General features: G+C 44.0%; 1 protein-coding gene across 1 annotated transcript in view; it reads right to left on the minus strand.

The window, feature by feature from the left end:
* Positions 1–15075, minus strand: part of cxadr (CXADR Ig-like cell adhesion molecule) — a 61590-nt gene that overhangs the window by 12186 nt on the left and 34329 nt on the right. The window contains exon 2 of the mRNA XM_029691170.1: positions 6605–6774. Coding sequence (XP_029547030.1) covers positions 6605–6774 — 170 coding nt within the window. The remainder of the gene's footprint in view (positions 1–6604; positions 6775–15075) is intronic.

Below are 15075 nucleotides of genomic sequence, written 5' to 3' on the forward strand. Positions count from 1 at the left end.
ATGAGCATTGTAGTCTTTACACAGAAACGCCAAACCTGGGGAGTACAATGACGGCTCTATAATAATAATAACAATAATGTTATTTTTTGGGAAATACGCCACTTCTTCCACCCCCACCCCTCCCAATGAATCATCAGTGGTTCCCATTCTGAATAAAATTAAGTAGGTCAAAAACAAATAGAGCTCTCCTGAGGCACAGCTCCCCAATTTAAAAAAAAACGGAATTTAGCAGAGACAATGGAGGGAGAGGAGAGAGCAGGGCTGGGCTGGAAATAGGAGCCAGGGAGGAATGGTGAGAGGGACAGCTAATGAAGGGCTCCTACTGATCTTCTTCTAGCCCTGGACACAAAAAACTCAGGCCATGGGGGACAAAGAGAGAGAGAGAGAGGATGCAGAGGCATTACTTGCGGAGGAGTGGAATGGAGAGACACAGGAGAGACTCCCCCACCATTCAGAGGCCTGGAGTGAGGCCATCTATCCCTCTATAAGCTTCTAGATACATGCCCTCAGGCAATGCATGGGCTATGTGGATCTGTCTATTCTCTCAGCAGCCATGTGTACCCCATACCTCCAGACTACAGAGGGATGACACAGCCTGTACACAGAGCTGCTGGGTTCTCACAGCAAGGCTGGAAGGTGGCATTCCACTCAATAGAGGTACCATGCAGAGAGCAGGTGGGTGAGGTCACGAGAGCCAACTGACACACCCCCACAAACCCCTTCTCACGCACTAACGAGCGTGCACAGTGCACGCTTGCACACACTGAAAGAGCGATGCCACTCAAACCCATGTGGGATATTTTATAACGCTTTAAAAACATGCACCGAGTAAAAGATGAACTGCTGTTTTTATAGTCATGGGGGTTGTGTGGGAATTTTCCCTTACCACACATATGAGAACTCAATGGTTCCATCGACGGTTAACAAAAAGGAACAAAACCTGACATCTCCCTTTTACTTCTCAACTGACAGGCACTGTATCAAAGTTGACATGATAGTGTTTCATTAAAAAACAGTTAACCACAGCGCCATAGAGCAACACATATGGTATATGGCTCCGGTTAACCGTAGTGTTCAGGTTTCTACTTATGAAATAACACTAACACTGGCATAACAGAGCTGGGCGTTAAGGACAAAAATCCAATTAGTGATATACTGAAAATTGTTGTGCCATAACGATTACATTTATTTTGTGGGGGGGGGGGGCTAGAGCTGGCCGATATGGATAGAAAGTGATCAGGATAACAACAAATACAACAATAAAGAAATTTTTTAATGAACAGTTAATGTACATTAGCAGCAGGGCTCTAGACCAGGGTTCCACAACTGGCAGCCAGTGATTGTATTTAAGTTCCGGCCCCCCGACCATCCACTCAAGAATAAAAAAATTGTCCCGCGGCTGAATCTAGTTGATTATCCCTGGCTAGACAATTTTTTTTTCTAGTGCCAAGGAAGACAACAGATGGTAGTCTTAGACTATGATTAAATGCTTCATATAAACTCAGCAAAAAAAGAAATGTCCCTTTTTCAGGATCCTGTCTTTCAAAGAAATTTGGATTTTTATTAATTAACTTCACAGATCTTCATTGTAAAGGGTTTAAACACTGCTTCCCATGCTTGTTCAATGAATCATAAACAATTAATGAACATGCACCTGTGGAACAGTCGTTAAGACACAAACAGCTTATAGACGGTAGGCAATTAAGGTCACAGTTATGAAAACTTAGGACTCTAAAAAGGCCTTTCTACTGACTCTGAAAAACACCAAAAGAAAGATGCCCAGGGTCCCTGCCCATCTGCGTGAATGTGCCTTAGGCATGCTACAAGGAGGCATGAGGACTGCAGATGTGGCCAGGGCAATAAATTGCAATGTCCGGACTGTGAGACGCCTAAGACCGCGCTACAGGGAGACAGGACGGACAGCTGATCGTCCTTGCAGTGGCAGACCACGTAACAACACCTACACAGGATCGGTACATCCGAACATCACACCTGCGGGACAGGCACAGGATGGCAACAACTGCCCAAGTTACACCTGGAACGCACAATCCCTCCATCAGTGCTCAGACTGTCCGCAATAGGCTGAGAGGCTGGACTGATAGCACGTAGGCCTGTTGTAAGGCTGGTCCTCACCAGACATCACCGGCAACAACTTCGCCTATGGGCACAAACCCACCATCGCTGGACCAGACAGGACTGGCAAAAAGTGCTCTTCACTGACGAGTCGCGGTTGTCTCACCAGGGGTGATGGTCGGATTTGTGTTTATTGTCAAAGGAATGAGCGTTACACCGAGGCATGTACTCTGGAGCGGGATCAATTTGGAGGTGGAGGGTCCATCATGGTCTGGGGCGGTGTGTAACAGCATCATCATACTGAGCTTGTTGTCATTGCAGGCAATCTCAATGCTGTGCGTTACAGGGAAGATGTCCTCATCCCTCATGTGGTACCCTTCCTGCAGGCTCATCCTGACATGACCCTCCAGCATGACAATGCCACCAGCCATACTGCTCGTTCTGTGCGTGATTTCCTGCAAGACAGGAATGTCGGTGTTCTGCCATGGCCAGCAAAGAGCCTGGATCTCAATCCCATTGAGCACATCTGGGACCTGTTGGATCGGAGGGTGAGGGCTAGGACCATTCCCCCCAGAAATGTCCGGGAACTTGCAGGTGCCTTGGTGGAAGATTGTGGTAACATCTCACAGCAAGAACTGGCAAATCAGGTGCAGTCCATGAGGAGGAGATGCACTGCAGTACTAAATGCAGCTGGTGGCCACACCAGATACTGACTGCTACTTTTGATTTTGACCCCCCCCCTTTGTTCAGGGACACATTTTCCATTTCTGTTAGTCACATGTCTGTGGAACTTGTTCAGTTTATGTCTCAGTTGTTGAATCTTGTTATGTTCATACATACATTTACACATGTTAAGTTTGCTGAAAATAGTATCTGGTTGACAGGTAAAGGACGTTTATTTTTTTGCTGAGTTTATATATATATAGTTGAAGTCGGAAGTTCACATAAACCTTAGCCAAATACATTTTTACTCAGTTTTTCACAATTCCTGACATTTAATCCTAGTAAAAATTCCCCGTCTTAGGTCAGTTAGGATCACCACTTTATTTTAAGAATGTGAAATGCCAGAATAATAGTAGAGAGAATGATTTATTTCAGCTTTTATTTCATTCATCACATTCCCAGTGGGTCAGAAGTTTACAAAACACTCAATTAGTATTTGGTAGCATTGCCTTTAAATTGTTTATCTTGGGTCAAATGTTTCGGGTAGCCTTCCACAAGCTTCCCACAATATGTTGGGTGAATTTTGGCCCATTCCTCCTGACAGAGCTGGTGTAACTGAGTCAGGTTTGTAGGCCTCCTTGCTCGCACACGCTTTTTCAGTTCTGCCCACAAATTTTCTATAGGATTGAGGTCAGGGCTTTGTGACGGCCACTCCAATACATTGACTTTGTTGTCCTTAAGCCATTTTGCCACAACTTTGGAAGTATGCTTGAGGTCATTGTCGATTTGGAAGACCCATTTGCGACCAAGCTTTAACTTCCTGACTGTTGTCTTGATGTTGGTTCAATATATCCACATCATTTTCCTACCTCATGATGCCATCTATTTTGTGAAGTGCACCAGTTCCTCCTGCAGCAAAGCACCCCCACAACATGATGCTGCCACCCCCGTGGTTCACGGTTGGGATGGTGTTCTTCAGCTTGCAAGCGTCACTCTTTTTCTTCCAAACATAATGATGGTCGATATGGCCAAACAGTTCTATTTTTGTTTCATCAGACCAGAGGACATTTCTCCAAAAAGTACGATCTTTGTCCCCATGTGCAGTTGCAAACCATAGTCTGGCTTTTTTATGCCGGTTTTGGAGCAGTGGCTTCTTCCATGCTGAGCGGCCTTTCAGGTTAAGTCGATATAGGACTCCTTTTAATGTGGATATAGATACTTTTGTACCTGTTTTCTCCAGCATCTTCACAAGGTCCTTTGCTGTTGTTCTGGGATTGATTTGCACTTTTCGCACCAAAGTACGTTCATCTCCAGGAGACAGAACGCGTCTCCTTCCTGAGCAGTATTACGGCTGCGTGGACCCATGGTGTTTATACTTGCGTACTATTGTTTGTACAAATGAACGTGGTACCTTCAGGTGTTTGGAAATTGTTTGGAAATTGCTCCAAAGGATGAACCAGACTTGTGGAGGTCTACAATTGTTTTTCTGAGGTCTTGGCTGATTTCTTTAGATTTTTCCATGATGTCAAGCAAAGAGGAACTGAGTTTGAAGGTAGGCCTTGAAATACATCCACAGGTACACCTCCAATTGACTCAAATGATGTCAATTAGCCTCTCAGAAGCTTCTAAAGCCATGACATAATTTTTTGTAATTGTCCAAGCTGTTTAAAGGCACAGTCAACTTAGTGTATGTAAACTTCTGACCCACTGGAATTGTGATAGTGAATTATAAGTGAAATAATCTGTCTGTAAACAATTGATGGAAAAATTACTTGTGTAATGTACAAAGTAGATGTCCTAACCGACTTGCCAAAACTAAAGTTTGTAAACAAGAAATTTGTGGAGTGGTTGAAAAACTAGTTTTAATGACTCCAACCTAAGTGTATGTAAACTTCCAACTTCAACTGTATATATATATATATATATATATAAAGTATGTGGACACGTCTTCAAATTAGTGGATTTGGCTATTTCTGCCACACCCGTTGATGACAAGTGTATAAAATTGAGCACACAGCCATGCAATCTCCATAGACAAACATTGGCTGTAGAATGTTCTTACTGAAAAGCTCAGTGACTTTGAACGTGGCACCGTCATAGGATGCCAACTTTCCAACAAGTCAGTTCGTCAAAGCTGCCCCGGTCAACTTTAAGTGCTGTTATTGTGAAGTAAAAATGTCTTGAAGCAACAACGGCTCAGCCGCGAAGTGGCAGGCCACACATGCTCACAGAATAGGACCGCCGAGTGCTGAAACACGTAAAAATCATCTGTCTTCGGTTGCAACACTCACTACCGAGTTCCGAACGAAGTCTGGAAGCAACGTCAGCACAATAACTGTTTGTTGGGAGCTTCATGAAATGGGTTTCCATGGCTGAGCAGCCGCACACAAGCCTAAGATCACCATGCGCAATGCCAAACGTTGGCTGGTTTGGTGTAAAGTTCAACGCCATTGGACTCTGGAGCAGTGGAAATGCATTCTCTGGAGTGATGAATCATGCTTCACCATCTGGCAGGCCGATGGATGAATTTGGTTTGGTGGATACTAAGAGAACGCTACCTTCCCAAATGCATAGTGCGAACTGTAAAGTTTGGTGGAGGAGGAATAATGGTCTGGGGCTGTTTTTCATGGTTTGGGCTAGGCCCCTTAGTTCTAGTGAAGGGAAATCTTAATGCTACAGCATACAATGACATTCTAGATGATTATGTGCTTCCAACTTTGTGGCAATAATTTGGGGAAGGCCCTTTCCTGTTCCAGCATGAGAATGCCCCGTGGATAAAGCGAGGCCCATACAGAAATGCTTTGTCGAGATCGGTGTGGAAGAACTTGACAGGCCTGCACAGAGCCCTGATCTCAACCCCATCGAACACCTTTGGGATGAATTGGAACGCCGACTGTGAGCCAGGCCTAATCGCCCAACGTCAGTGCCCGACCTCACTTATGCTCTTGTGGCTGAATGGAAGCAAGTCCCCGCAGCAATGTTCCAACATCTAGTGGAAAGCCTTTGAAGAAGAGTGGAGGTTGTTATAGCAGCAAAGGGGGAACAAACTCCATACTAATGACCATGATTTTAGAATGAGATGTTCGACGAGCAGGTGGCCACAAACTTTTGGTCATGTATTGTATTTCATCGAACATATCCAGGAAATGCATGCATTTTGATGTCCAACCTCTCAAAATAGGATCCAGAATGATCAGATATATTTGTGGCTCTTCAGGGAATTTGCTGTCATCTTTGTGCTTATTGGACTATAGGCTACATTACTCACCACCTGAGGAAGTGGGAATTCAAAACACTTAGCTAGACGTTCCATTGCTAGGCTAGTTGATGTAGGCCTATTCGGTCCGCAGGCGCATCAAAACCAGAGGTGAGAAATACATTATATATACAGACACTGACAGAAAGCTGCGACTCTCTTCTCTGTAAAGAGAACAGTATTTTTCCCGCAATAGCATTTTGTGCTTCTCAGAATGCATCTCGCCCTCCACCGTGCGCACAGTGGGGAGAGGGAGTGAGAGTCAGCAGCCGACAGTGAAAGAGGGACAGGCAGATACATTCATAGCAGAATCAACATAATGCATAGACTATTACTGTTGACCAAATAATGGATTTAGAATAATCTACAGAAACGTTGTGTAGCAAAATCAACAAAAATTACTCACGTACGCAAAATGCTTCGCTAAAAGGAAGCCAATGTCGGTAATTTTTGGTTTATTGTCCCAGCTCTCACATAACACTTCAGTTGTAACACTGGATAGTTCCGACATAATGATGAATTCTGACATACCAAAAGCAGGAATAACCCCCAAACCCTTTTTCATGGATGAAAGAACAAACACCACTCGGAAGGACCCCATTAAACACACACCACTTTGTCCTCTTTCTGGTTGTCGGAGGCCAGCAGGCTCCATTCGATGTCCAGGGGGCCAGAGTCCACGGCGGCCAGAGAAAACTGGCAATCCAGCTTGACACTCTCACTGCTGGCCTTCTCTATGGACGTGGGTCCCTGGGACGTGATCTCCAGGCCATGGGCAACACCTGGACACACAGAGAGGGAGGGAGAGGAAGTTCATTAGCCGAATAGCACACACTGATTGCATGGCATTCCCTTCATTAGCACCTTAGGGCTAAAGATCGAATTAGAAGGACTAAGTCTATGATGTTACTTCTAAAACAAATCAGGATTCCATCTGAGTGCCTCGTTGTTCACACTTATGTTTCAGTTAAAAGTAACTGTCCGGTGTTACCAGATTTCTATGAAATATGATCTATAATTAATTATAATATGAGTGAAAAAATGTTTTTCAATTATGTTAAAAGGCAGCTTTGTGTGTCTTGGAATGGTGTCATCGTACCCCAACACAATTGTGTGGGCGTATACCAGTCATAAGAAATATTAATGCGAGTAGACCGCCGATTGGCCAGCTCATCCTGCTCACGAGGATGACATCATCCTATTTGAGGAAATAGCAAGCCTTTTTGAAATGCTCCGTTTGAGATACATGTTTTTTTTTACTTAGTTTATATGTGCTCAAACTCTACCCCCCAACCACAGCACTCCGTTATGACACCCCTGGTCTCTTGGCCTTCCCACCTCTATGGGGGTCAGCTCCCGCTCAGTCCAGTCAAAGCTCTTCTCTGTCCTGGTACCCCAATGGTGGAACCAGGTTCCCCCTGAAGCTAGGACAGCAGAGTCACTGCCCATCTTCCGAAAACATCTGAAACCCTACCTCTTTAATGGGTATGTTAAATGAATCCCACGGCACCCCCACAAAAAAAGAGAAACAAAAAGAGCACTGACTTTGCTGTTAACAATTTTAGAGGGAAAATATACTTGCTACGACTGATATGTGTGTCTCACCCAGCCATCTTAAAATGAATTAACTAATTGTAAGTCACTCTGGACAAGAGTGTCTACTATATGACTAAAATGTAGACGCAACTTTGAGGTAGGGCTGGGTGATATATAAAATTAATACAAATGTATGTTCTCGCGATATTCCAAATGCCAGTATTGCAGAATCAAGGTTTTTTGTATTTTCATTTATGTCCACTTGTTCTCATGTTGACTTTTTGGTTGTCTTGATTGCTTCTTCTGTACTGTGCACCTTACCATTTACACCAGAGATCTGTATATAATGACGAGATGCTCATGTTTCCACCTGAACAATAGGAGTTGTTGTCCCAAAAAGCAGGAAGGCAAGCGACAAGCTTATGTTCAAAATAAGCACATAGAAATGCATTGGGGTTATTTTGGACATATTTTGGTGAGAGAGAAACCTCTCGCTTTGTCTCTTTCTCTATGGTTTACATAACACCCAAAGCCCCTCCCTCTACCACTCACAACAACAAAGATGAGAGATCACTTATTCGATCACTCATTAAAATGCAAATCAATTTATAACATTTTTGACATGCGTTTTTCGCGATATTTTTGTTGTTATTCTGTCTCTCACTGTTCAAATAAACCTACCATTAAAATTATAGACTGATCATTTCTTTGTCAGTGGGCAAACAAACAAAATCAGCAGGGGATCAAATACTTTTTTCCCCCACTGTAGGTTATGTATAAGAAAAAATAAACTAAAAAGTGTAGCTCTGCTCATCATCCAAATGGAGCATTATATTTCTCAAGGAGTTATTCTTAGAATGAATAAACATATTTTCCTGGTGACATCAACGGAGCTAAAGATGTTCTCCATTCAATTCAATAAGAGCTTTAAGCCCTCAGCATGGAACCACAGTCCATAGAGAATGGAGTTGTCACATGCTGCCGCCACATAGAAAAATCCTTTTGACAGTCAGTCGGCTTCCACTGTCAAAACTAAAAATGCAGCTTTTTTTTAAAACTAGTCTGCTAGGCTATATCCCCTCGATGTAGCTCACAGATTACTAGTTGTGTATAATTCAATACCATTGAAATGATACTGTGTACAAAAAATAAATTTTTACTACAACCTGGTGAAACAAATCTGAATTAGTGCACACACGCAGGTGCACACACACACACACACACACACGAGACCAGAGCCTGGGTTGAAACTGCATTCTGTAATCTAAAAGTAAGCAGGGAGCTGGACCAGGTTTTGGATGTGGGCCATGGGCAGTTCAGACCCAGAGTGAGTTACATCAATCGTACGCCTCTGCTGCATGTTCTGCCAGCCCAATGTTTTAAAGTAATCTGTGTATCATTTGGTGGTAGGGAGATAAGGAGATGGCGCCGACAGACACGGCTGCTCTGCTTCTAGCTCCTAAGCAACTTTGCAGTATTTTGTGTGTTATTTCTTACATTATTAGCCCAGAACGTTTTTTTGTGTTATTACATATAGCCGGATATCAGAGCGGCAGTAAGTCACCAGCATTACGACCAGGAATACAACTTTCCCCGAATTGGATCCTTTGTTCATACCCCCCAGGGCAATTGTGACTAACCCCCTGGATGTAGCAAAATTTGAAATTGTGTTTTTTTTATTTTATTTTTTTACATTGGATAAAAGTAGAGACTCTACAAAATGGTATATCACACACTGCATTTGAGGAACAATGGGAAAGTAATTCTACTTTGAAAGTTGATCAACTTGTAAACTCCCTTTTGAGAAAATGGCCTTTGAATGTTTTGGTATCTAGTGAAGAGCTATTCTTTATCATCTACACCCATTCAGCATCATTCACGCCCACTTAAGCTTTAGCCCCACCCATCTCGTTTCGCTCTCGGAGCACGCACTTGACGCTCTGACCAATGATTTTATTTACCCATGGATAACATGAAAACAGCCTAACCAGCTCTGCTGGCAACAATTTCATTACGCTTTTTTGCAGACGTTTACTGACACTGGCCATATTCAACGGGTGTTGTACACACATCACGTAACGTTAGCTAACGAGCCAGCCAGCTAACGAGCCAGCCAGCTAACGTTAGCTAGTTAAACAACAATTAACAGTGCCAACAATGCCACAGCGCTGGAAGCTAACCAACCAGGTTCAATGTATGCTAACTAGGCTGTAACTAGAAAAGTAAATGGCTCTGGGATACGAATAACATCAGCTAGGGAGCCAGCCAGCTAACGTTAGCTACCTAGCTAACAGTGCACATTAGCTTAAGACATAAGCTAGCTAGGTAAACAATGAACCTAGCTAAGTAAACAAAGTGTAAGTTCACACACGGCACATAACGTTAGCTAACGTTAGCTGGCTGGCTCGTTAGCTAGTTAAACAACAAACACAGTACCAACAATGCCACAGTGCTGGGAGCTAACAAACCATGTTCAATGTGCACTGGTGTTTTCTCCATCTCTTCAGCGATCATACTCTAATTCCACTGATTTCAAAACTTGATCCTCCAGAAAGTGGAGAGCAACACTTATGCAGCTCCACTACACAACACAAGCCGCGTTCGACAGGATTACCAACAGACTGATGAGCTCAAATAGACAGAAGCCAAATACTGACGCTTACACGGACACCATAGTACCCTCCAAGCTCATCGTTAAGCTCGGGGCCCTCGGTCTGAACATCGCCCTGTGCAACTGGGTCCTGGACTTCCTGATGGGCTGCCCCCAGGTGGTGAAGGTAGGAAACACTTCCACTTTGCTGATCCTCAACACAGGGGCCCAACAAAGGTGCATGCTCAGCCCCCTCCTGTAATCCCTTTTCACTCATGACTGCGTGGCCATGCACGCCTCCAACGCAATCAAGTTTGCAGACACAACAGTAGTAGGCCTGATTACCAACAATGACGAGACAGACTACAGGGAGGAGGTGAGGGCCCTGGCGGAGTGGTGCCAACGTAAAAACGAAGGAGCTGATCGTGGACTTCAGGAAACAGCAGAGGGAGCACGCCCCATTTGCATCGACAGGACCGCAGTGGAGACGTGGCATGTTTCAAGTTCCTTGGCGTACACATCACTGACAATATGAAATGGTCCACCCACACAGACAGTGTGGTGAAGACACAATAGCACCTCTTCAACCTCAGGAGGCTGAAGAAATTCAGCTTGGCCCCTAAGACCCTCACAAACATTTACAGGTGCACAATTGACAACATCCTGTCGGGCTGCATCACCGCCTGGTACGGCAACTGTCCCACCCGCAACCGCAGGACTCTCCAGAGGGTGGTACGATCTGCCCAACGCATCACCGGGGGCACACTGCCTGCCCTCCAGGACATCTATAGCACCTGTCGTCACAGGAAGGCCCAAAATTATCATCAACAACAACCACCTGAGCCACGGCCTGTTCACCCCGCTATGATCCAAAAGTCAGTACAGGTGTATCAAAGCTGGGACAGAGAGACTGAAAAACAGCTTCCATCTCAAGGCCACTGTTAAATAGCCATCACTAGCCGGCTACCACCCGGCTACTGAACCTGCACCATAGAGGCTGCTGCCCTATATACATAGACATGGAATCACAGGCCACTTTAATAATGGAACACTAGTCACTTTAATAATGTTTACATAGTGCTTTACTCATCTTATATGTATATACTGTATTCTATTGTACTGTATTTAGTCAATGCCACTCCGACATGATCGTCCTAATATTTATATATTTCTTAATTCCATTCTTTTACTTTTAGATGTGTGTATTGTTGTGAATTGTTAGATATTACTGCACTGTTGGAGCAAGGAACAAGAATTTTGCTACACCCGCAATAACATCTGCTAAATATGTATATGTAACCAATACATTTTGATTTGTCGTGCTAGAATGAAAAGCACAATGCAAATAGGAGTGGAATTCCCTTAAATTACCCTTGGAACATCCCTTGTGTCATTCTTTGAACTGAAGGCACATTGTGTTTGTGGTGAGAGTGTTGTCAGCACAATGATGCTGCCAACCTCCTGGAGCCTGTTTGTCCAGTCCTGGAGGTTAGGCCTAGTTAGTGATACTGCTCTCAAGACCCTCATCATCTCAATCTCCAACCCCGTCGCCTCACCTCCCTCTGAGGCATGACAGACTGGGGTCACACCAGACAGCCCAGTCTCAGTCACATCCGCTATTGTGGAGAGCAAGAAGGCCCTCCGAGCATTTCATATGGTCACAGAACACTAAGCTCTAACAGCCATGAACCCCACATTGCTGCGGTAGCTGATTCTATTGTCCATTGGATCTGACAGACGTCCTTGTTCACAGCGACTCAGAAACAGTCCTGAGCAGCAGACAACAATGCCAGTGAAATGAGAGCAATAGAAACAAAGGGAGATGAATGTCTATCAAAGTCAACACAGAGAGCCTGACGTCTATGTGACAGAGCTATGTATGAATTAATCGTCAGGCATCGGTGAATACCAGAGAAACAGCCTACATGCAAAAAACGAAAATGACATTTTCAAAACAAATTCCATTCAGCTGGAACTGTTTATCAGGGAATTGTTTTCTCTGACGTTTTATCAGGGGGCACCAATGTTTTTTTTATCTAATTGATGAGTCTGGGACCTCGATGACCTTGGGCTGCTTTTGTCTTTATTACAGTTGATACTCACGGACATCTCTCCCCCTCTCAACCACCATACACACGCACACTAGGGGAAAAGTGGTATTTCATGCCATCATCTGATCACATTTAAGCTTTCCAGTAAATCTGCCATGCGTGTTATGAGGGTTCAGATGAGAACAGTGCAGTGAAATGTATGACCAACACTACCTCCCTAACCTAACTTAGCAGGCGTAAAAGAAAAAGCCTAAGCGGAGTTCCCACATCAGATTTCCAGCGGAAAAGGAAGCAAGATTGAATTAGCTGTATCCCGTTCTCTTCTCCCCTCTCCCTTACTTAGCCTACTCCCAGTGCTCGGAAACATGCCTATACAGTACCCTCAAACTACAGAAGTAAAAAGGAAAGTAGTCAACTGACATTAAAAAAGATCTCACCCCCCTCTCCCTCAACAACCAGACAGACACTTTGAACTCCACTTAAAACCATTGGGCAGAAAGGCGGGGGACATGTCTGATTTTTGATTAGCCAGTAATAGCCACATAAAAATGCAAGTGAAGCTAATGGGTTATGAGCCAATCTGTATTCTCCACTGTTCAAGTCCCTTCGTAATTAATGTAGTGAAAAGACATTCAGGACATCTTTCACACTACATATAAAAACACCCAGATGGCTGTGGCTTTTCATAGACCATTCAAATTACTGTAATGGAGATTGGAGATATGAGCACACTAAACAATCATTTTAATAAACAAGCAATAGAATGGGAATTAACTGGCATCACATGGTGTAGCATGACAATGAGCTCTGACCAAAGATTATCTGCTAGATAAGCCGATGGGAACTCAATTCCTGGGAAGTAAATAACGATGAAACACGAAATGGGAAACAATATATATTCACAGACAATGAAAGTAGTGGCGGATAGATTATGCTAGATCCTTTCACGCTGCAACTAGAGCCATAACAATGAAGGACAACAATTCTTACTAAGTAGGTGGAACCCAGAGCTGCCAGATAGAACAGTTCTATGGTTCTATGACATGTGGATGTTCCAACAGCTGGAACATAATTTCAACATAATTAGTCAATGCTATAATCATCTCACTACAACACCCACTTCCACCAGAGTAACAAAACAGCCTACCCTGCATAACACTGACACAGACAGACAGGGAGGTTGGTAGTTACTGATTAACACTAAACACACACAGGCAAGTGATTGGGAAATGGCCTTTATTCCACTGTGCTGTGACTGAGGCACAGTGAGATAGGGCTCTGTGTGTGTGTGTGTGTGTGTGTGTGTGTGTGTGTGTGTGTGTGTGTGTGTGTGCGCATAATCAATAGGTTATATTTAAGCAATAAGGCACGAGGGGTGTGGTATATGGCCAATATACCACGGCTAGCGGCTGTATCCAGGCACTCCGCAACACACACCCGAGGTGCCTCGTGTTCTCCCGGCCGGCTCGGTCCTCCCCTCCTGCTCCGTGGCTTGACGACTCATTGCGAGCTCACAGAACAGGGCTCCGGGCAGCCGAGCGGAAATGGAGGAAAACTAGCCTCCCTGCGGACCTGGCATCTTTTCACTCCCTCCTCTCCACATTTTCTTTCTCTGTTTCTGCTGCTAAAGCCACTTTCTACCACTCTAAATTCCAAGCATCTGCCTCTAACCCTAGGAAACTCTTTGCCACCTTCTCCTCCCTCCTGAATCCTCCTCCCTCTCTGCGGATGACTTTGTCAACCATTTTGAAAAGAAGGTTGACGACATCCGATCCTCGTTTGTTAACCTGTTGGAGCTGGGAGCAGTATTTTCACGGCCGGATAAAAAAACGTACCCGATTTAAACTGGTTACTACTCTTGCCCAGAAATGAAAATATTCATATAATTAGTAGATTTGGATATAAAACACTCTAATGTTTCTAAAACTGTTTGAATGGTGTCTGTGAGTATAACAGAACTCATATGGCAGGCAAAAACCTGAGAAGATTTCATGCAGGAAGTGGCCTGTCTGACAAGGAGTCGTTCTTCTTGTCTCTGTTTTTTGAAGAGTGAGGATCTTAGCTGTTCCGTATCTATAATTCTTAAAATAATTGTTATGTATTTTGTCAACGTTTATCATGAGTAATTTAGTTAATTCACCGGAAGTTTTCGGTGGGTATGCTAGTTCTGAACATCACATGCTAATGTAAAAAGCTGGTTTTTGATATAAATATGAACTTGATTGAACAAAACATGCATGTATTGTATAACATAATGTCCTAGGAGTGTCATCTGATGAAGATCATAAAAGGTTAGTGCTGCATTTAGCTGTGGTTTTGGTTTTTGTGACATATATGCTTGCTTTGAAAATGGCTGTGTAATTATTTTTGGCAGGGTACTCTCGTCTCCTGACATAATCTAATGTTTTGCTTTCGCTGTAAAGCCTTTTTGAAATCGGACAATGTGGTTAGATTAACGAGAGTCTTGTCTTTAAAATGGTGTAAAACAGTCATATGTTTGAGAAATTGAAGTTTCAGCATTTTTGAGGTATTTGTATTTTGCGCCACGCAATTCCACTGGCTGTCGAATAGAGTGGGACGCTAACGTCCCACTGGCCCAGAGAGGTTAAGTGAAACGACACCGCTGGTCCTGCTCACATTGCCCTACCCTATGCTTTGACCTCTTTCTCCCCTCGCTCTCCAGATGAAATCTTGCGACTTGTGACGGCCGGCCGCCCAACAACCTGCCCGCTTGACCCTATCCCCTCCTCTCTTCTCCAGACCATTTCCGGAGACCTTCTCCCTTACCTCACCTCGCTCATCAACTCATTCTTGACCGCTGGCTACGTCCCTTCCGTCTTCAAGAGAGCGAGAGTTGCACCCCTTCTCAAAAAACCTACACTCGATCCAGCCGATGTCAACAACTA

This window comes from Salmo trutta, chromosome 15, assembly GCF_901001165.1.
Source record: "Salmo trutta chromosome 15, fSalTru1.1, whole genome shotgun sequence".
NCBI lineage: Eukaryota > Metazoa > Chordata > Actinopteri > Salmoniformes > Salmonidae > Salmo > Salmo trutta.